Genomic DNA, 22,718 nt, shown 5'->3' on the forward strand with positions numbered 1-22,718 from the left:
AAATTATTTTACGACTTCTTTTGATTTTAATGAAATAGATAGTGAAACGGATTTCAATATCCTAAAGTAGTGATCACAGAAGACTTAAAATTTTCCTATCTTCTCCATGATCACCAGAGACATTTTAGCTTGTCTACTGTCAACAGTTATTATGGAACATACATTCAATGTCGACGATAATATACTGGATGGATGATGATCGATTGTCTTCTGACTCATTGGAAATCCAAACATTACTTGACGGTTGGACTAAAGCTGAAAAAAAAAATCAAAGGAATGTAGCTTTCAGATAACAAAGTTGAAAATTTTGATACCTAATATATACTACAGGAATGGAAAATGAAAATGAGTAATAATGTCACTTTATAACGTAAAAAAGAACTACGTAAGTTTTTATTTTCCTATATCCTAAGAAAATATATAGGCAACGTGAATAAATATAAACCTTTTTTTATGAATTTATTATTTTATTTTAATATAATAATCTTTAACCATAGTAAATTATGAACATACAGTTCTAAATCATAAATCATAAATCATAATCATCTTGGACTAAGTGTCAACCCTAGAAACTGTCCAACCGGTGATTTCAAGCTATGTTCGGGTCTAATACAACCAACACAAGTTGGAAGACCTTGATAGTTGAGCTATCCGATCACATTTTGATTCGGACTAAAATAGCAACATAATTTCATATGGGTTTTTTATTTATAACTCGCTGTTTATAAAGATCATCTTAATATCTATATGGTAAATCTCAAAATCGTATTTCTAGCATAGTTGAAAGATTTGACTATGTTAGACTCTTGTTAGATCTTGGACCATCTCTTCGATGTTTATTATTTACAATTTTACAAGTTCTTTTCTTAAAACTTAGAATCTTCCTCTAATGATTATTATTCAGTTAACAAAACTTTGCATGCGATAACATTTAATATACAAGTTCCAATTGATCAATCAACAGTCCGTACATACAAGAAAATGAAGTTCCTTTCCCAATTCTCTTCAAAATCAAATTATCCTAATAAAAACTTTGAAATCTGGTCTGTACTATTTTTGTCGGATAGAATGATCCAACACTTTATCATCTCCCTGGACTTCCTCCTTTACATCTGGTAAATCAATATCTGAATCTAATTGACAATATTTGACACCATCATCATCGTCTATATTCTCATACTCATTTTCCAAGCCACCATTTGCATCTTGTTCAACTTCTGTATCAATGATAGATGGCTGATTGTTCTCGGAAACCCGGACACGATTGGCATCATAGCTGAGTGATTGCTTGTTGATCGATAACCGAGTGCTACTTTTGGCCTGAACCAAGTCAGTCACCCTAACCTGTTTAGGCAAAGTTCAGTTCAAGTTGTTATTATACACAAGTGGAGTGGACAACATGGTAAGAATACAATCACCTGCATTGGCTTCATGATATCAAGATCACGATCTTCATTTCTGTTCAACTCTTCTTGGGCTTGTAACTCCATCGAATCCCTCAGGAGTTGACTCACGAAAGTCACATCATCCGACATGACACCAAACCCTCTCAGTAGCTTTGAGCCAAGCTGCAAACTTGTCTGTATTACAAGGATAACCATCCGAAGAATTTAGTTAGCATAATGCCTAACCATCAGAAGAATTTATCACAATGCCAACCACTAGTTATGTGGTCAGAACAAGGTGTTGCTACTTCTTGGTATACCTCAGCATTCTCAAGAATAGCATCAGTAGCACCAGCTTTCTTTAGATCCAATAGATGAGAAACATCCTGAGCCCTTGCATAGATTGGAATCTGTAAAAGCATGCACCATGAAGCTTGATAAACATGAGAAGCTGCAGCTTGTGTTTTTTTTACAATGGAAATAAAATACAAGTTTTCCTCTTTGAAATTATGAAAATGTGCATGCTCTAATCAAATAGGGAAAAAAAATCACCGCAGGAAAAGCAAGTCTTATTCTTTGAACTGCATCAAGTGTCCTACTTCTTCCTGCATACATAACCATGACAGCTTTTGGGGACGATATACCAGCAGATTGCAAAACTGCTGGTCGGGAACCATCTCCATACAGTATGGGGAAACCCAGCTTCCTTGCTTCCTGGTCGGCAGAATAAGATCATATTTGTTTTTCAACAATTAGATGCTAATTAGATGCAAATAAATGTCAACTATTACAATTGTGAGAATCATTGTTAGTGGAGATGGAAGACTAAGACCACTTTGTACCTTAACAACCCTTAGATTAAGATCAAATGCAACATATGGCATACCCTCGTCTCCAGCCAAAGGAGTTGATAAAAAATTGGCCAGAACCTGCATAACTTGACGTTGAGTGTTTAGTGAAAAAGAAAACTACATTTTGATACAAGTTGGGAACCAGTAGCTAGTAGAAACCTTGTGATACCTGTCCCATTTGCTCAAACCCTAGAATAACTATTGGTTCACTTGCATCAAAGCTCACCATGTCAGCAATTTTCTGTAAAGTTTAAAGCGCTAAACTAGTAATTGAGAAGAGGCCAATATATATATATATATATATATATATATATATATATAATATTGCGCTAAACCAAAGGACTTACCTCTGTAGCTTGAAGCTTCTCATCAATGATTTCAGCAGCTTTTCTTCCCATTTCATTTAGCAAAGGTGTTAATGCCATAGACAAGACGACGACTATTATGAGAAGTTTATTCAACTCAAGTGGTAGAACTCCAAGCCTTTTAAAAAGAAATTTCTCTCAATCAGAAAATCTAAAGCAAAAGAAAACACCAAGCAAAGGTATTAATTGTATATCTTGCTGACAGCTGACCTGTTCGCTAAAGAAAACACCACAAACCCAAACTCCCCCCCTTGTGAAAGAAGCAGTCCTATTCTTACACTCTCTTGTAAGGTTAATCCAACACGAGGACCTATTGCAGTTATTATCAAGGTCTTGATAACAATTAAGCCTGATAAGAGGGAAAGTACATTCGGCCATTCTCGGAAAAGGAGCTGCATAACAGAAAAATTAAAACAACAAAGGATTAATATTCATAGAGAAGTATCTGATACTGGTACATATAGAACAATGAGACAGTTTGGAATGTAACATCAATCTCCGAAATCAATAGAGGTGACAAGATTTATAACTTACTACTAAATAGTTAGGCTATATTGCTCTCCTGAATTCAATTGAAATTTCAATCATTGGATAGTTATGTTTCTAGAAGTAATCGTTAGAAATAATTTATTTTCTTATTATTAATTGTATTATTCATAGTGATGAATGTAAAAACAAAGCTCACTTTCATGGAATGTGAGAATGAAAGGCCCATTGAAGCAAAAGGTGATATCACTCACTCTAAGCGGCCTCGCCAGCTCCATGGCAAGATGCAGGCATGTAGGGCATTTTGCCCTAGTGCGGCGATCCTTTGCATGGAGAGGTTAGACACCCAACAAGGCATTTTGCACTCGTTGAGAATTGACCTCAAGACCTATTGAAGCAAACACTCATGCAAATACCAATTGTGCCAACCAGTGGGGGCAAGAATGAAAGGCCCAATTGAGAATAAAGAGACAATTAAATGCATATATTGATGGAATGTGAAATGAAAGGTTGAAAAATTAGTATCTATCCATTAAATAGATCTTTTTCTCCATCAAAAAGATTAATGAAGAGGGAGAAACATCTTGAGAAGTTCTATTATTTTCTGTATACTTGAAGATCAAGGTAACGTTTCTCCTAACATATTGTGTTGCGAAAATTTTGGGTATTAAAGCTTATGCAAATGTAAGACTTGAATATCATATTCATGAAACAAGTTTTAACACATGTCGTAGTGACCACAATTACAATTCTAAATGGGTTGAGATTATCAGTAAAATAGTATTTTATGCATCATTAAACACTTACATGATTGATAAGCAAGAGCGAACTAATTTTTTTTTATTGATTTGTCCATGTGATGCAGATTTATTCTGTGATTTGCAAACATTATTTTATAGTCAGATAAAAAACAAAGGTTAGCTATCAAAAAATTTCAGCTTCTCATGTTTGGATAAATTTGATGGATATGGTAAACAATGTAAACTCCCTGAAAGGATGGATCTCCATGTTTTGTTAGACGATAAGATTTGTCCAGGCATCATTAGCATTCTAATTTTTGTTCAATTAGTTATTCCATATTAGATATTTCCATCTAGAACAAGCATAAAATCTTGAGGGATGTAAAATCATTGTGAATTCATGATCCATCATTCAGAATTTCAGTTCAAAATAGTTTTTTTAAATCTATAAAAGTAAATATATATATATTCAACTGTGGAATATACATGACTAACTATAAGCCAACCCCAGTTAACCAAACAAGACAATTATAACTATTCTGTTGGATAATTATATTTTGCATATAGAGCAAACCAAAAGCAGAACTTGTGAATCTACAACGTTCTTAGTGAATTGAAGGAAATAGATTTTTTTGAAAGTTAATGCAATCGTGGTTCATTGAGAATATGCAAAATTCAATTACATATATCAATTAGCAATACTTCGCATGTTTATAAGAACTTCTGAACAAGAAGAAATCACATACAATCAAAAAGAATAGAAAATGAATGTTTTGACACCGGGTCAATCTTTATGGCTCATGGCTAAGTTGGAAGTTTGATTTTATTTTTCATCAATAATGATATGCAGTCTGTTTAAGAAAGTCTATTAGAGAATTGCGAAGGTTGACAATTTATACACTAAGAGCATTTGATTTGCATGAGGCTCCGTCATTACCAAGGGCATGTGAAAAAATCTACAATTATAGACTTTATCCTCAGCAAAGAGCCCATGCTGAGTGAATTCCCCTCAACAGCAGTTGATCAGCAATGTGTGAGCTCAAGAAGTTAAAATTTTGTAACTTAACGCAAAAGTGTACCAATATATTCAGTTAAAATTATTGATGGTCCATAAGTAACTAAAAATTTACTGAACTGAAACAACTTTTGCACATGCTAGATATAATTCAAACATTTGCAAGCACCTGCATGTCAATGGACGTCCCAGTGGTGACAAAAAATAGTCCAAGCAGTAAGCCTCTGAAAGGTCTTATGTCAGCTTCAATTTGTGTCCGGAAATTTGTTTCTGCTAGGAGTGCTCCAGCCAGAAATGCTCCTAGCTACATGAGACAATGAGAATAGTATTTGCAGACAAATGAATTCAGATAACTATAAATTATTCATAACCTACTGTGTCGCTGAAGCCTAACATTTGGGTAAGAAGAGAAGTCCCTGACACTGTAAGCAAACACAGAGCAACAAAAGCTTCTGAGCTCCTTGACTCAGCAACAACCTGTATCAATTAACTAGTCTGTGGAAGTATCCTGTTGACATGATTGGATTAACAAGAAAAAGTTGTGTATATCAATATTCATACTTCAAATATTCGCCTGAGAAGATATTTCCCACCAAGGGAAAGAAGACCAAGACCACCTAAAGCTTTCAAGCTCTCAGCTGCTAAAACTGGCCAAATACTTTCAGTTGCAAGGTTCTGAAATTAAATATCAAAAGAATACTTATGATGTGCATGTACTTTTATAGAATCATGTCAAATGAGCATCAGTATCCATTAGACAATATGAAAGAGATGACAATGATACACGATCAAACCAGGTATGATACACAAGAGACAGCCTAAAGCTGAATAGATAATTTTTCTTTAAAAAAAGAACAGAATAACAGAACTCAATCTCAATATTGAAATTAAGATAAAATGAAATGTATGGGCAAGAGATGGCATTCGCCCATTTGAAAGTGAAGCAAATAATTGAAAAAAAAATGGACTAGGTGAAGAAATAGATAAATACTGAAAGGGGCCAATTTGATAGAATGCAATGGAGCAAATCATATGGACAGGTTTATATTAGCAACATGAGAACAATATTTGGACAGAAAATCATCATCATCCAGCCAGTTCAGTCCCGACTATTTGGAATTAGTGATGCAACAGGAATAGATCGTGCTGCCAACAACTCAACTCTTGACAAATGAAGAGTGAAAATAATATTATTTAACATAAAAATGATCTTAACCCCTTTTAGAGGTAGAAAATATAACATATTTGTAAACTCACGACTAGGTTACTAAAAATAAAGCTAAACAACTATTTAAAAAAAATTAGATAACAGAATCTATAAAAAAAACCAAGTGACTTATTAAATACTCTAATTACATCTTTCTCCTCATGAAGAAAAAGTCAACTCCATCGAGCAAAGGAGTAGGATATTTTGTCAAGTCATATGATGCCTCAGAGTGGAAGTTAGATGATCAAGGTTATCTCTATGGAAGATGGTTGTGGTACGGTGTACCTCTTGTTGAATCTCAAAAAATAAGTCAGGATCACGTGCCATAGTTCTTCTTCGATCCATGCGCCTTCTATATCTAGGAGTTGTTTCTAGCAGACTAATTGTCTCTAGTGCTCTGATGAGGAGCTAGCACTATATGCATATCAATGACTCTCAAAAAAATTGGTCGACAATGACGAGGAAGAGCCGACACCAAAGTGGTCAGAGCACAACTTGTGCACAAATGATCAAACAAAAAACGGGATGTCGATTGATAAGAAATTAGATTCATCATATTAAAAATTGGACTAACGTTTAATTCAAGTGATAAATCAACAACGTAAGCATTAGGATCTATTTTTCTCTCACAATATAGAAATGACCAAGAAATTGAGCATGAAGTTATCTATGGGAGTTTTTAGAAAATTGCTCAGGGTGAACGCAAATAAGGACATAATCTCCTATATGTATTTGTCTACAATGTGTATCTACTTGAATTTTATAAAGTTCATTACACATTAAATGTTTCTCCTGATATGGATGTGTATCTTTTAAGGACATTCAAAAAATCTCACAGTTGACTCAAAAGAGTAGCAGGTAATGAAAGCAAATCGATGTCGCTTACTGGATTTTACCCATAGAGCTATTTACAAACTCAACAATGGGTAAGATAGAATCCCAAATCTCTAGTTTTTCCCAATCGTGCATCTAAGAAGATTCTCTATAAGTTTGTGAGTGAAAGGCATATGAAAATTTGAGTTATGTTGTAGTCAATTCCTGAAGGGTATTTCAAAACTAATTTATCAAAATGATACGTTTTGGCTATGTTGCCCAACATTGCATGAGATTTCAAAACATGGCAATATAAAATACATATGGTTGTCAATTTTTTTGTGCCTTTGATCTACTTTTTTTCAATTGGCTTGATAAGCTGATGGAAATAGCTACCCTTTTTTATTGAAGAGGGGCTGCATATTGATGAAAGTTGGAACACTAAGCATAGCCCCAATGATACAAGAGCTTTGCATCAGTAGTTCCTTTTTACCAAAACAACAGTAGTCACTCAAGAAAACGTGCATGTTAGATTGGTATGATCATTAAAGAGATCCAAGTTATATGTTTGAAGGGAAATCATAACTTAGCAAGATATGCTAATTTTATAACCATGACATGCATAGTTGACTACATGAAGTTGCTTATCCCAATAGCTGCAAGTCTTTTGGCAATTCAAAATTTAGCCACTAAGCTTTTTTACATTCAGTCAATAATCATAAATGATCAACCAACCCTTCACTAAAACCCAAATAGAGTTTGGCGCAAAAGAGAACTTCATTTTCTTATAACGGTCCTTGGTAAAGTATGAAGAAGATAACAGCTAGAACATTAATATTGCTCATCTTATGGACATCTCCATGTAGCAGTTCTTAATCCTACATGAATATTAAGTATACCTGGCTCTCAAGCACCGGTAGAATCACCAGTAGAGGAACAACTGCAATGTCCTGAAATAATTGACAAAATGTAACATCAATTGAAACTGTCACCACATGATAAATAATAATGTTTTCCAAAAAGAGTAGATAGCCAAAACATTCATGAGAAACATACTAAACCAAGGAAATGAATACAAGATAAGTTATACAACAGGAAGAATATGAACCTGCAGTAGAAGAATGCCTAAAGTTGCAGAACCAAAACGGGTTGGGAGCTCTCCTTTCTCTGCAAGAAGCTATGCAAATGAATTGCAAGATTAGAGAGATGAAAATATCTTAAGTATGCTAGCTTACATATAGAAATAGAATAATGTAATCTTTTATACATGCATTGTTATGCTTTTGTCGGGAAGCCAAAGGTGAGGTGCTTCACCAAGCATCATGTCAGAGGAGGAGAGTGAAAGAGGAAAGTTTTCGATGATTGGGGGGGGAGGGACAGCGAGGTAATCAGCCAATCATCTTGTTCTTATGCTTAGCTATGTTGTCCAAGTGGGAAGGAGAAAGAGGAAAGAGAGAGATTGGATTCATTAAGTGGACCACAAATCGCACATTAACTTCAGGTATTCTTTTTGGGTGCTCCAACTACAACAAATCACCCTCTTTATCTATGTACAATAGAGGGGAGAGAACTTCATAACTTGCTCAACCCAATGCTAGTGACCTATGCATACTTACTGCTCGTTTAACCCGAAGACCATTCCTGAGGTTCACCTCCTTGATCGTGTCTCTAGTCAACTCAGTCTTGGTATTTGATTTGCATGAAAGATATTTAGAACTCTTATCCCTGCATTCTCAACATACAATTTCATTCTTGTCGTTTGATGTGTCATCTTCCTTGGTAACACTTTCTTTGTGATCTCCTTTTGACTTCTACCTTTAATTGATGTGGCATTGTCATATGCTAAACCCTAAAATTACTCCTGTTGGGGAAAGTGAACCTCTGTGATCATGAAGGTAGAAAATTTGGACGAAGCTCAAGTATTCGTACCATGAGGCTCTTGTAGGAGATTGGTTTGACTACTTGACTAAAAACTTTTGGTGTCTTTGGACCAATGGTAGATCCAAGAAGTCAAGGTAGAGTCAGAGGCTCCTCCTTTACTATAATGCAAGAAGGATTGGATCGGTTAACTCCTTGAGCCATGGAACTTTTTGAGGATCTAGATGTGAAAGATGGCATGAATTTTAGAGCTTGGTGGTAGCTTGAAATCATAACTAACTACACCAATGAGTGGTGTAGAATGGCCTACAAAAGCAAACCATAGCTTTGTGTTTGCATGATCTTGAATAGACTATTCGATTTTATAGTGCCTATTGACCACTGTCAAAGTGTGGTACCTAGATGTGCCAACCTTGTATTGGTTGGCATGAGTTGCACAACCCATGTTTCTATCGGCATAGATAGCAGTTTGCCAATTTCAATGATTCCAAGTCTATAAAGATGGAATATGGACTACCTTCTAGACTGTTAAAGTTAAGCACAAGCCTGGCTTAATGTTCCTACTAGAATCCGAACCTACCTATCTTGCCACAGTTGTGGATGGAATGACATTATTTTGTGCCAAGGCAATAAATTGCGAAGCTAAGGAATGGAAGAAGAAAGAAATAAAAGAAAATATAGATTATTGACTTAAGATAAACCAAGATATAATTGAAATTTTTGACCTAACCACTAGATATGTCAGATCACATATTAACACATCAAGTTGTGTTGTCAACGCAACAGACATTTTTTATTCCGTTACCTCATTGAGAGGCGGAACGGTGTTGTTGTGTCCAAAGAATATACACATATCTCCATAATGACATGATATTATCAACTTTGGACCTAAGCCCTCATGACTTTGCTCTTGGGCTCTACCCAAAAGGCCTCATGCCAATAAAAATATGTGCATATCCTTTGGACACAATAAATGGTATCAGAGCCACGGTCCAGACTAGATGACATATGGGGTGGCCTTGAACGATGTTGCAGGGAGACCTAGAGCAGGTCAGGATGATCGAATGCTCGCGGGGAAGGCCCTGGTAGGTCATGGTGATCGAATGCTAGACAATTGGTATCAAAGCAAAGCCATGAGGGCTTAGGTCCAAAGTGGACAATATCATATCATTGTGGAGATATGTGAACATCCTTTGGGCACAACAAACGTCAACATAAAAATGTGTGATAAGCTTGTTTGTAAGCCTTGAAACTCTAGTGGCCAAAGGTCCTTCGTGAGCATGAAGTTTTATTCCATGTATTGTAGAGGCAAAACCCTAATTCTCTTTCGCTCCTTAACAATCGAAGGCTTCTACGGAGCAATTTCTCTTCTTCTCTAGCATTTGCAACACCTCAAATTAAGCTTCCGCTCCTCCTCCTCGCCCCCGCCTCTTCCTCCTTATTGGAAAAATTGGCATCCTCTTCTTCCTCGTCTAGTCAGTGTACTCTTATTCCACATTGAAACATCTTACACTCACTGTCGAAATGCCCTCTTTTTCTTCATTCACCTCCTCTTCCTCCACACTAGATCTTTGAAACAAGGGGCAAAAGGCACAAAACTATGAAACTATGTCTTGTTTTGTCCAGGGACCAAACCCCGGCTTAAACCATGGCCCAGATAACATTTTCCCAAAAGCATATATGTTTTCGTCCAAAGTATACCGTTGTACACCAATACTACGACAACTTCTAAGCTAAATTACAACCATCCAAACTTTTCCCTCCTAAAATGTATCAAGGAGGAAAACCGAAGTTTGGAATGGGGCATGGAGGCCATGATAAAGAAGATAATTATTCAATAGCAATCCATCAAAATTCAGGCTATTAGAAAACAGAACATTATTAGCACTGCAATAAGAACATGGCAAGTTGCATAAGTTTTATTTTATATGATTTCTTCGAACTAGTTTCCTAATGATAAGAAGGTCATCAACTCATCATCATCATCAAGCCATATTTATCTCAGCTATTTAGGTGGACTATGTGGAACTTATCCCTCCATTGAGCTTTATACGAGGTTTTATCTCCAATGTTGTGTTTACTTTTTGGTTGAAAGAAAAGAAAAAGAAGGGAATTAAAGGGAAAAGGGGAGGAAACCAATTCCTTTCACAGGCTTTGTATTCATAGTTTTTGCTTATTTTTGTGTTGAGTAAACAAGGGGAGTATTGTAGGCATGAAAATTGTGTTTCTCGTTTGGAAGTCATGCTCTTTTGCTAATTTTAAATTCATCTGCTTAAGTGAAGACAACATAATACCAGCCATTTTCATTTTTATTACATTGATTGTTTTCTTTGTTGCCCTTCTAATCCTTTCATTTTTCCACTCTTAAGTATTGTCTTATACTTATAAAGCCCAATTTTCGTCTTTGAATGTACTCATATCATCTCAAACTATTTTCTCTCATTTTATTATTTATTAGATTTTATCATTTATTAAGTCTACAAGTAACTAATATCAAATATTAATATTTTTATTTAGCATTTTCTGTAACTTTTCATATAACATATTAGCATTCTTATCGTAGTTTATCTTTTCCAATATCTGAAAGTAAAATGGCAGGCCTCTGATGACATAATTTATAGCTAAGGCATAAACCAACAAAAACAACAAAATATACATCCATGAGTTATAGAATTAATATGTCATTATAGCAATCCATATAGATAACTATGGTGATATTGCTCAACAACCATTGAATTTTTCCTATATTTGATTTAGGATTCACACATATGATGATGCATTAGTTTACCTCAACAAACTTATAAGCACACCTGTAGTACAAAGGCAGAAGAGGATAGTGAAAGGGCAGCTCCAATCACAATCGCTTCATCAATGCTTCGGATATTGACCTGCATTGGAAAAGAAATTTAGGGACCATAGAAAATCAAAGAAAAAGTAAAGCTAGTTGATTATGAATTACTAAATTCAATTACTGTTATATTCCACAAATTAATTAAGAATCAAACAAATATAATTAGTGATTAACTAGAATTTTGTGAGATTAAATTATAGTTTTACATCTGAACCAGGTGATATCAGAAGCCAATTTTTAGTGGCCTTTAGTGTAATTTTTGCATTTAGATGGGTTGATTCATGTGGGGATCAATTTTATTTTGCTTCAAGCTCAAACTATAATTGCATCAGGTTTAAATCAAAGGTTTTACTTTTATAGTTGACCACTATTGAATCAAGAAAATATCCTTTATTTTCCTCGTCCTAATCCAAAGAAAAGTCTCGAACCCTCCCTCCTCTCTATTCATGCGACACAAGGTGGTTGATTTTTTAATATTATGATTTTAATTATTTTAAATATCCCTTTATTTTTCCTCTTCCTAATCCATGAAAAGTCAGGAAGCCACCCTTATCTTCTATGTTCACATGACATAAGGTGGCTTTCAACACCTTCTTTGCCCCTTTCTTGATTATTTTCGCTCGACCACCAGCATTGTCATGTAGGGCCATCATTCACGTAGCAGTTGTGTTATGGTTTGCCAATCGCATTGATGCATGATTGTGAACTTTGATGTTTTTGAGTCTTATTATATACAACTCATGTTGCCCTTTATGTCTGCTTTGCACATTTGTGCTCAATTTTCTAATATTGCCTCCAGTTTCAAGTTATCATCCAAGTTAGTTGTGCTGGGTATTCTTAGATGATTGTTGCTTCTTGATCAAGATATTGATTTCTTACTTTGACATGGATTTAAATCACTTGGACCAAGGGAAGTCTATACTTTGATGGATTGACCTCGGACGGGGAGTAACATTTACTTTCAAAGTTGTTTTGGCTATAGTTTGTACTTTATACCATAAAATCAGGTGAATTATATAAAAAAAATCACAATCAAGAAGACAACCATAATATGACTAAAAAAATAGAACATTATTTACAGAGGACTAATATTTGTACTTCAAAAAGAAATGTAGAGCTTTGTAGTATTCTTATGAATCCTTATCATATTTATGGTCATTTTTATATCAAAAGCAGCATGAAAGTAGCAACAATAGTTTTCATCAGAGATTAAAGAAATGATAATCAGTAATTTATTTACATAAATCATCTTAAAATGTCAGTTTACATTGAAAACCTATGACTGTCATGAGAAACAAGCTGTTCCAAGTTCAAGAACATGATCTAACTCAGAAAAGAAAGAAAGAGAGAATCCTCAAAGTAGTTTTTTTTTTTTCAAATTTCTCCCCGGTTGAGTTCATCAAAAGTAGAAATACTCTGTTTTCCAAAAAAAACAAGTACAAAAAATCCCATTTCCTCTTTTATTCAGCTTAGAAGGAAAGTGATGCAGTTCAAATTTAGGGATAAAATTTAGGGCTCATTTCAAAATTTACAAGTTTGTTAAATCTTTAAAGTTCATTATATTAGTTAGGGTATGTTAGACCATTTCTTAGGAAAATTAGTCTTAAAGGGCTTTGGATGCTTTTGTAATTCATCCTTCTTATGTTATGAAAATTTTCCCACTTTGTAAGTTTCTCTGCATGAGGTTATTGCTAGTGTGCTACATCAGAAAGTTTGGGCAATGTGCTCTTTCCGACAAAAGGAACTAAAGCATGATAATTCAAAAAAATTGCAAAATGGTCTTCATTAAACAATTTTATCTAAGGATATCTGAAAAGGACACCTCACCAGATCCGGCCGTGAATTAAAAAGAAACTGCAAAATCTTTGTTCCAACAGCTCCATTAGGAGGAAGCTCAAAAGCTGTAAATGCAAGCGTTGATAGTACAACCTTCAAGATATAGGATGGGAAATATGTTGGTCATCAGTACATGTTGATCTCCTTAGCTAATATTGATTTTCGAGTAATAGCAATAAGAAACTATCATGAAACTAAAAAAGACCTGTCATGAGGACCATCTTACAATATGCTACCAACTAAAAAACAAATCACGACTCGAAAAGAATTTTAAATACAAATTTTCATAGCATTTAATACTTGAGGGGACTTAAGAAATGATGTCTTGAATATGATAGGAATAGTCTATTTCTAATAGGATTCAAACAAACCTGAACCAACTCAGCAGCTACAGAAACCTAAGTCCAAGAAGAGAAGTAGAGGAGAGAGATTTAGGAATTGTTCAAGGATGAGACCTTTTCTCCAAAACTTTCCTAGTTTTTCTAAATAAGCCATGCAAAATAGTGAAACCAAAATTCATTGCAATATTCCAAAATCACAGAAACCTCATGATCTTGAATGGACAAGCAAAACTTCCAAAATCAAATGAAGACATCTTACTAAGGAACATTCCTCCCGATCAGTTCAAAAGAAAACAAAGACACAAAAGACTCATTCATTTACGGATAATTTCCAATGAAAGAAACGACTATATATTCAGGCTAAAACAAGACTACACCAGTGGCAAATACAAGTGACAAAGGTCTGACGCTAATCAGCCATGGTTTAAAATCTTATTCTACTTGGTGAAATAATTGAAATGTATTGTTGTGTCAATCATGTCGATGACTATTGTATTATGCCAACACTACTACGATACAAGTCAAGATAATTTGAGATAATTTTTTTTTGTAAATTGTCTTCATATAAGATAATGTTAAAATTGTACCATTCCCAATGGAAAAAATATAATTGTATTATCTTTTTTTTTTTCCATCTCCTTCCTCCTTCACGTCACCAACACCATATATCAGAATGTCGGCACGATACCGAAACATTATTGTTCCCGTCAAAGACTTAAACTCCAATACGGCTCGACATTTTGAACCTTGCAATCGACACATATTTTATGATATTTGATATTATTAATACACTTGTGTGGTTATCTCAAACCTCTGTACATATGCTAATTGATACACTCAAATAGACATGCTTTTAATTTATTTTAAGAGAAAAAACATTGAAATAAAAATAAAACTATCAAACTTTTATCTAGTAGAAATTTCCATTAACAACATTAATACTATACTTGGAAGGGGATAGGGAGGTGGAAGGACAATAAAATGAAGATATCAAAAAGTAGTTATTTTGTAGGAAATGAGAAAGGCCGGTGAGCTTACCATAGATGTATTAGGAGCTATGTACAAGGCCACTATTAAATCATCACCAACTCATGGAAGGGTCTAAAATTTTCTAGAGTTTACTAGAATTTTCCACAACCTTCTAGAGTATTGTAGGTTTCACTTGAAGACCTAGAAGAGTCTAGGTAATCCTAGGAAAGGACTAAAGAAAAAAGAAAATATCTAGACATCTAGCTAGAATGATTCTCTAGAATGTTGTATAAAGTATCTAGCCACCATCCACTCCTATAAATAGGGATGGTAGATATGATTTGTAACCATGAAAAGAAGAACAAAGAAAGAAGAATAAAGAGAAGAGAAGAAGAAAGGCAAGTGAAAGTGTGTCAGATGTGGGAGTAGAGCTAGTGTGTAGATTCATCTTTGTAAGCAATCCAATTTTATCAATAAAGTGATTCCAATTTAAAATCTTCCACTTCCAGTTTCCTGAGAGTCTCATGTTAGGCAATATGTACAAGGTTGAAAATGGGAACAAACTATTTAAAAGAATAAGAAATATGTCAATCTCTCCAAAGATTAAAAAATTAACATTAGCAATAGAAAGAGCTCCCCTTGTCAATGTTGACAACAGGATATTTGATTGTTTATTCTATTCAAATAGCCCAGCCTAGTAAGAAGCTTCTACTTATTATGACTGCCATTAGCATGAGCAAACATTAAATTTGTGTGGTCTTCCACTATCAAGGTTGTCTAGTAAGATAGTAACATTTTACTGAATTTGTAACCCCATGCCCAGCCCCCCATTTTGAACTCACCAAAAAGATATATTTGATTTCAAATTTTAGATTGACTGCAAGATGTCTCCATTTCACAGTTCAGACATGATTGCTACATCTTAATTTTTCTTACTCCCGCAATTTCCTGCATGTAGTTGAATTTCTTCACTTTTACAATCAGAGGATTGGACAAAAATCGAACTATGTAAGCATCCACCAGAACCATCACAATACTTTGTTTTAATCAAATAATCAAATCCTCCTGGTTTGTATCAGTTCTGAATTGATCGTTCGACGCCCAAGGAAGTCCCCCTGAGAGGAACAATTCCCAGTTCGTCCCTCAGCCAACATGTAATGGCTCACTCTTTCCGCAAGAGAAGCTTGAGCAATTCACTAACAACCATGAGTTTGGGGTTGGAATCTGCATGCCTAATCCTTAAGAGTCAATTCTTCTCAAAATTATAGATTCATTTTGCTAACCTCCCTTCCTATATTGTTCCACAGGCCAGAGATTGTCCACCCAGGAGACTTGATGTGGTTATCAGATATCTTATTGAATATTTAGCCTTAGTTTGTTTGGTCAATAGTCTATATAAACAAAAATTCACTTCTGACTTATTTAAGCTTCTTGATCTATCCTATTTATTTCCATTTTTGAGGCATTCTAGTTTAGGCATACAATTGTGTGAATAACTCTAAAATATAATCTCAGACTTTTCTATTTATATTTTTCACTTGCGTTTTATTAGTAGAGAACAAAAACACTAATGGATCAAATGCTAAAATAAATATGACTAATTCATAGAGATACAAATGTTTTCTTTCTAAGATATTGGCAAGCAATTTTCCATCCTTTCCCTTGGAAAAAAAGGAATATATGGATTGGTGGCTTAGTAAAATATCAAACATTAAAACTCGAAAAGAAATAACACACTATAAATTTTCATCAATATTAAATAGTGAAAAGTAGTACCGCACCTGTGTCAACCCCATTCCAAAAGCAAATTTTGCAAGAGCTTTCAGCCGTGCAAGTGAAAGTTCAAGGCCCATCTCAAACAACTGTAGGTACATGGAAAATAATAGATCACTATGTAGTAATGAATTCTTAATGATGAATTGAACATCAATACGGTGGAAATGGACTCTCCATGACTTGCTTAAATTCACTTTATTAACTATATATGTTCCTTAGTATGGCAATCACAACCTGAAAAAACACACTCCAAAACTGATGAGCCTAAGCAGGCAACTTATATCTTGTTTCCTAGGTACCTAAGCTAGTCAAGAACTTATATCAGGCATCTTTAGGTTCTCCATGCAAACATATTTTCCCTTAGAAAGACAATAAGTTCAGATATAAGTTTTATATTCAAGAAAAGGAATGGGCATACCAGGAAGAGAATCCCCCATTCTGATAAAAGTTTAACATCCAGGAGATTTCTAATGAGACCAAACTGGTTAAGTACTACACCAGCACAAAAAAATCCAAGTATCTGCACATAGACACAAAGAACAATATTAAATATCCTGAACGTAAAGAACTAGTTGTATTTTTCAATAAGAATAGAAAATGAACAGGCATTTGATGATAGTCTTGCTGACCCTAATTAACCATTATTCCTTATTAATCAGGAAAAACTAATAACTAGAGAACAAACTCAGAAATCCTCTTGAAAAATGGTAGATAATAACCTGTTAATAATCTTTTTAGTGTTTCCTGATTAACAAGGATGAAAAATCATCATCGAGAGAACATAAAGCAACAAAGATATGCATCTGGAAGTAAATGAGATTTTGAAAATAATTCTTACCGGACTAGCTTTAATGATCCTGAATGCAGGTACAACCAGAACAGTAACAGCCAAAAATGTGAGAGTATCAAAACCTAAATCATTTATAACATCAATAGCATTAGCAACCTCAAGCTGTGCTTGTATTTGAAATCTTAGGCTATAAGATTTTCTCCCAATGTAGTTGTAAAATCCTCCTAGGTTATCACTTTTTTGCAATGACAAGAAGTGGGAGCCCTGGGTTACATCCCTTTGTGTCAACCCTAGATGGCAATATGTGCGGAAAAATCTTGAGGACTGAACATCCCATTGTTTCTTGCAGTAGAGTGTATTCAGTCGGATATTGTAACTAGAGAAAGCTTTTATTGGATTTTTCCAAGATCCAAGCAAACTTCCCTACAAAATTAGGAGCAGATAGCATCAGAACAGTACATTTGAGGAAAAGTTTTATCTACACCATTACTGTAAAATGAAATTAAGATCCACAATAAAGGAAGACAAACAAGCTCATTCATGGGAACCAAGAGCTAGTGTTAATTGTCACATAGACCAGTAGACAAACATAACCCCAACAGAACATGGACCATAAAAAAATTTGATTGCCTTCCAAATTTCAGCCATGGATGAACATCTTTCTGAACCATTTCTGAAAGTTAAGGATGAATGACCTGTTTGGACTCAGTTTTATGGCAATCAATAATTCAACAAAACCATAAAATAAACTTAAGCTTCTGGGTATCTAAGAATTATAACTAATAATTGTAAATGAAAACCTCCTAGGGAATAAACTTCTCAAACCATCTGTTAAATAGTACTAATCTTGCTCCAACAATGGTTGATTCATGCTATAACTGGTTCAGATCTCCAAATTATTTTCAACAAAATGCAGAGACCAAAGTGGTAACTTCTCAACTTATTAAAATTTTATGCTCATCTAACTTAATTATAGTCTGAGAAATTACTTGTATAGAACATCTAATACTGGGAATTGCCCAAATCTGGCCCTTGTGTTCCAAAATTCAAATGAGACCCCTCTGTTTCTGGACCAAATTACCCTCTCTTCTTTCACCAAACATCTTGATTCCTTCAAAGCCATTTAAAAGTTGACAACTGTACTTAGTCAAAATAGGAGCTGATTAAAGAGTTGCAGAGAAAAAGAAATAGCTAAGGATTTTAATAATCTATTCTTGTGAGGAGGACTTGGTATCAAGAAAGAGAAAGACACTGAGTAAAGATTGACATTACCTTGAGAGGAAAGGAGAAAATGTTAGAGAAGGGACTGAAAAAAAAGTTCTAATACCTACTCATCGAGTGAAGTACTATGTTTGGTTTGCTATGTGAGAGATAAGTTGGCAATATGAAAGAACAAGAATAGAATATTGTAGCTTGTTTTAATGTTGAAGTCGAATATAGCACATGAAGCTTGTGAGATGATATGGATCAAGACTCTTCTCAGCAATCTCAAGTATACAACTCTTCATGATGGTCACGCACTATGATAATCAAATTGATAATGTGCAAGTAGCTAAATTTTTTATGAACGCACTAAACGTACCAAAGTTGATAGTCATTTCATCAAATATGTTTAAGGAAATTAGTATTTCATACACCACTTCTTAGGAATGTTTCATCGAACCTATTAGTGGGATTGATCCTCTATTTTGTGCAACAACTAATGCATGATAGATATCTATGCTCAAGATTTAGGGGAGAGAATAAATGGTCTCATTATTCATATTATTTATTTACTTATTTAGGGCAATGCTTGGGACTTCATATAAATAGCAACAAGAAATTGACTGTGAATCCTAAGCATTTCAGATCAGGTCATATTTATTAAAGTTATATAATTATTGTTATCTGAATCTTTTAACTTTCAATCGTGCTATGTAGAGTTTGTTTTTTCTCCCTCTACCACTCAGCCTTCCTTATTCAACTTATCTACTTATAGAATTTATCAGCCTTTATGTTTGTACCATATTAATATGTTTTCTCATCGGGCATTCTATGTGTTTTAATTGTATTCTTCTAATAATTCAAGTGCAACTTTCTTCTAGACTAAATCAAAGATCATAGCTGATTTAAAAGTAGCATCCTCCATTGAAGTAGAAACATACCGTGATGGTGTGATAGCATAAATGGTATACATGGAACAGAAGAACAAATGAGATGGAAAATAACCATCAGTTAGGATCAAAGTAGATTGTTGAATATTTTAATCAGGATGCTTGACATTAATTAGTACTTAGCACAGAGACAATCAGAATCACAGTAGTTATCTCTATGGATCGTTGTGTGCGTACGCATTCAACAAGTATTATATCTTAAACCAACAAAGAACTCAAACCTGTGCACCACTACTCGAAAGCATTATTCAGCTACACACACTAGAGAAACGTAACTAAGTGGGCATGTTAAAAGAAAGAAGTCTTGCATTCACCTTAATGTATTTAGGTTTCCATGTGATCATTTGCAGTACAAAACCTATCCTATCAAGAAAAACTTGCGCAAACAACTATAAAGCGGCGAGAAACTTATCGAGGTTGGTACAAATTCATGCCTTCACACATAGTTGTGAAAAGCGCGCGCCTGACTGTGCCTAGGCACAAGGCGCAGCCAGCCGTGCCATTTGTGCATGGGCAATGACCCAAACGTAGTACTTGAATGAAGCACGTGCCTTTTGAGAGGTTAAGGCGTGCTTAAGGAGAGATTTTCCTCGCCTTATTGAAGTTTTAAATTTTTTTTTAAAGCCCAACTCATACCTTTAATTACCCTTTAAATTAATTAGGTTGCTTGCATGCATGGACACATTTTTCTTGTGTGATTCTTCCTCTCTCTTAGAAAATGAACATCAACCTCCCTTAGTTCCTTGCAAACTTATTTCACTATTTTATCTCTATGTGATTCTTCCTCTCCCATAAAAAATAAGCATTAACATCCCCTCCCCTCCCCTCCCCTCCCACTTATTCCACTGATTTTCTCTATGGTGTTGATTTTCAAAAATCAACACCACTGTGGCAATGGAAATCAACACTACTTTGATGTTGTATTTTGAAAATTAGCACCACTGAGAAAATCAGTGAAATAGTTAGTGAATTTTATTTACATTATTGTTTACTAGTTTATGAAATTTTTGAATTTTGTTAGTGAAATGTTTTGACAATAATTTCTCATATATGTTTGAATTGCAAAAATTTATACTCAAAATGCACCTAGCACCTCAGGCCCAACAGCACCTATGTGCTTTTGGGTGCCTCACGCCTTAAATAACTAGGCCTTCACGTAACCAGCCAACAAACTCGAAAATGCTAAATAAAGGGAAAAAAACAAATAAGTAATCAGAATGACCTGAAGGAAGTGGCAGTCGGTCATGGCTTCGAAGACTTGGCTGAAATCCAATCGAGAAAGAACAAGAAATTATCTCCGTTTAATCTTTTCGAAGAAGAATCAGTAGTAAGAAGAGGAGACGTCCTAGCGCTGCGGCACCATCTTCTCATGATTAGTGTGGCCGGAGGGAGGATATCTGACGCCTCCGTGGCTTCTCGGCCTCCGGTTCAAATAATCTGGCAGCGGGGGAAGAAGAGGACAAGAGGAGGAGGGAGAGGTGAGCAGAGAGCCGCGCCGCCATTTGATTGGTCGACTGTCACAACCAGCACGCGTCGATATGGGGTTCGTGGCTGAGGGCTCTTCTCGCCTCCAATTGATTTTTTTCAGTGCTATATCATTTATCCACTTATTATAGTACACTTATTTTTCAGAGCTATAAATAATTATCAGAAACAAATACTCAGATAATTAAAATTGTACAATAATAAATTAAAAGAATAAGGCCATTTTATATGATTTTTTCTAAAAATAATTATTCAAAACATTGCAGTGATATTAGGGCATCTCCAATAGTTAAAATTTTGAATGAGTTTTTTTGAAAATTTTAATATGTCACATCAACATTATAACAACTCATTGAAATATTCCTAATGGTTAAAGCTCTAAGTAAACTTTTTTATAATTCTCTCCACATGTAATTGCATGGCTCATGCACATTAATTCTCTCCATAAGTAGATTTATTATTAATTATTTATAAAATGAAACATTATAAAATATTATGACAATCATTGACATTAATTATTAGCTCTATGTTTAAGAGAAAAAAACAGATTTGAAAACTCAAATCTGTTCTTAAATTAAAAACCTCAAACTTTATATACACAACCATAAAAATTCTTTTTGGTGAGATTTTTAAATTTTACAAACCTCTAATAAAGCTTGCATTAGAGATGCCCTAAGAAAGAAGGTTTTTGTGTGCGTTTGCAAACCCAGATACAAATTGAAGGGTCTGAACTAAGGCTTCATACATTACAATCAACGCTCGGATGTAGTTTATTGTCTGAAGCAAAATTATGTGTTTAATGAGTGCCGACTGAATCTATCAATCTACTGAATTTGAGGACAGAGCGACTGCTGTGCTAGGAAGGAAGGCAGTGGGAGCTTCACGAGGATGGTACTGTGCTAGGAAAGGAGGCAGTGGGAGCTTCACGAGGATGGTGCTATGTCGATGGTGGAGGTGACAATGGTGATAAAAAATGAATATATTCGTCCCTCAATGTGTCCGTCAACTAATGATGGAGGTGACAATGGATAGAGAGGAGCGAGAGGAGGAAGTAACAAGCGGCAATTTACCAAAGGGCGCACATGAAAATCTGAATTTATCAAAAGACGTACACTACTTTTGTATTTACCAAAGAGTACACTTTTTAAAAGCATTTCCTATTTTACCCTCCTGATAATTTGACTTTTTCTACTATTTTTCTTTTTTCATTATATTTCTCTTACTTCTCTCTCTCCTCTGTCGACAGAATATAGGAAAACATTAGTCAATTTTTAATCACATTTTAATACATTTGAAGAAGCCAAAATAAATAATGGACACCATATTTGGACTCCTTGCAATTTTAGAAATCCACAGGAACTGAAATGGGTGCAATCGGAGCTTTCTAGGTCGATCAGTGAGTTTCGGTCAAAACCCACTGATGGACCTAGAGAGCTCCGATTTCAAATATGGTGTACATTATTTATTTTGACTTTTTATAGACGTTAACAAGCAAAATCAAAGAATCGACATAAAAGCACACGTTGGGCCTGATATGGAATCATATCAGGCCCAATGTGGGCTTGATATCATTCCATATCAGGCCCACGTTGGGCCTGATTTGAGTCCATATCAGGCCCAATGTGGGTTTTTTTGCCGATTCTTTGATTTTTGCTTGTTAACATATATAAAAAGCCAAAATAAATAATGGACACCATATTTGAACTCCTTGCAATTTTAGAAATCCATAGAAACTGAAATGGGTGTAATCGGAGCTCTCTAGGTCCATCAGTGAGTT

At 34.8% G+C, this 22,718-nt stretch overlaps 1 protein-coding gene across 1 annotated transcript; it reads right to left on the reverse strand.

The window, feature by feature from the left end:
* Positions 1 to 920: 920 nt before the first annotated feature.
* On the reverse strand, positions 921 to 21,033 carry LOC121995656 (K(+) efflux antiporter 3, chloroplastic-like). Its single transcript, XM_042549395.1, has 19 exons — positions 20,679 to 21,033; positions 17,352 to 17,726; positions 16,932 to 17,033; positions 16,519 to 16,599; positions 13,419 to 13,520; positions 11,551 to 11,628; positions 7,971 to 8,039; positions 7,762 to 7,812; positions 5,404 to 5,517; positions 5,218 to 5,319; positions 5,012 to 5,146; positions 2,812 to 2,993; positions 2,584 to 2,719; positions 2,406 to 2,477; positions 2,228 to 2,314; positions 1,938 to 2,099; positions 1,706 to 1,795; positions 1,419 to 1,580; positions 921 to 1,344 (listed from the first exon to the last, which is right to left on the reverse strand). The coding sequence occupies exons 1-19, from the start codon at positions 20,700 to 20,702 to the stop codon at positions 1,051 to 1,053; spliced, it is 2,418 nt and encodes an 805-aa protein (XP_042405329.1). The 5' UTR covers positions 20,703 to 21,033; the 3' UTR covers positions 921 to 1,050.
* Positions 21,034 to 22,718: the final 1,685 nt, after the last annotated feature.

Source organism: Zingiber officinale, chromosome 6A (genome assembly GCF_018446385.1).
Source record: "Zingiber officinale cultivar Zhangliang chromosome 6A, Zo_v1.1, whole genome shotgun sequence".
In the NCBI taxonomy this organism is placed as follows: Eukaryota; Viridiplantae; Streptophyta; class Magnoliopsida; order Zingiberales; family Zingiberaceae; genus Zingiber; species Zingiber officinale.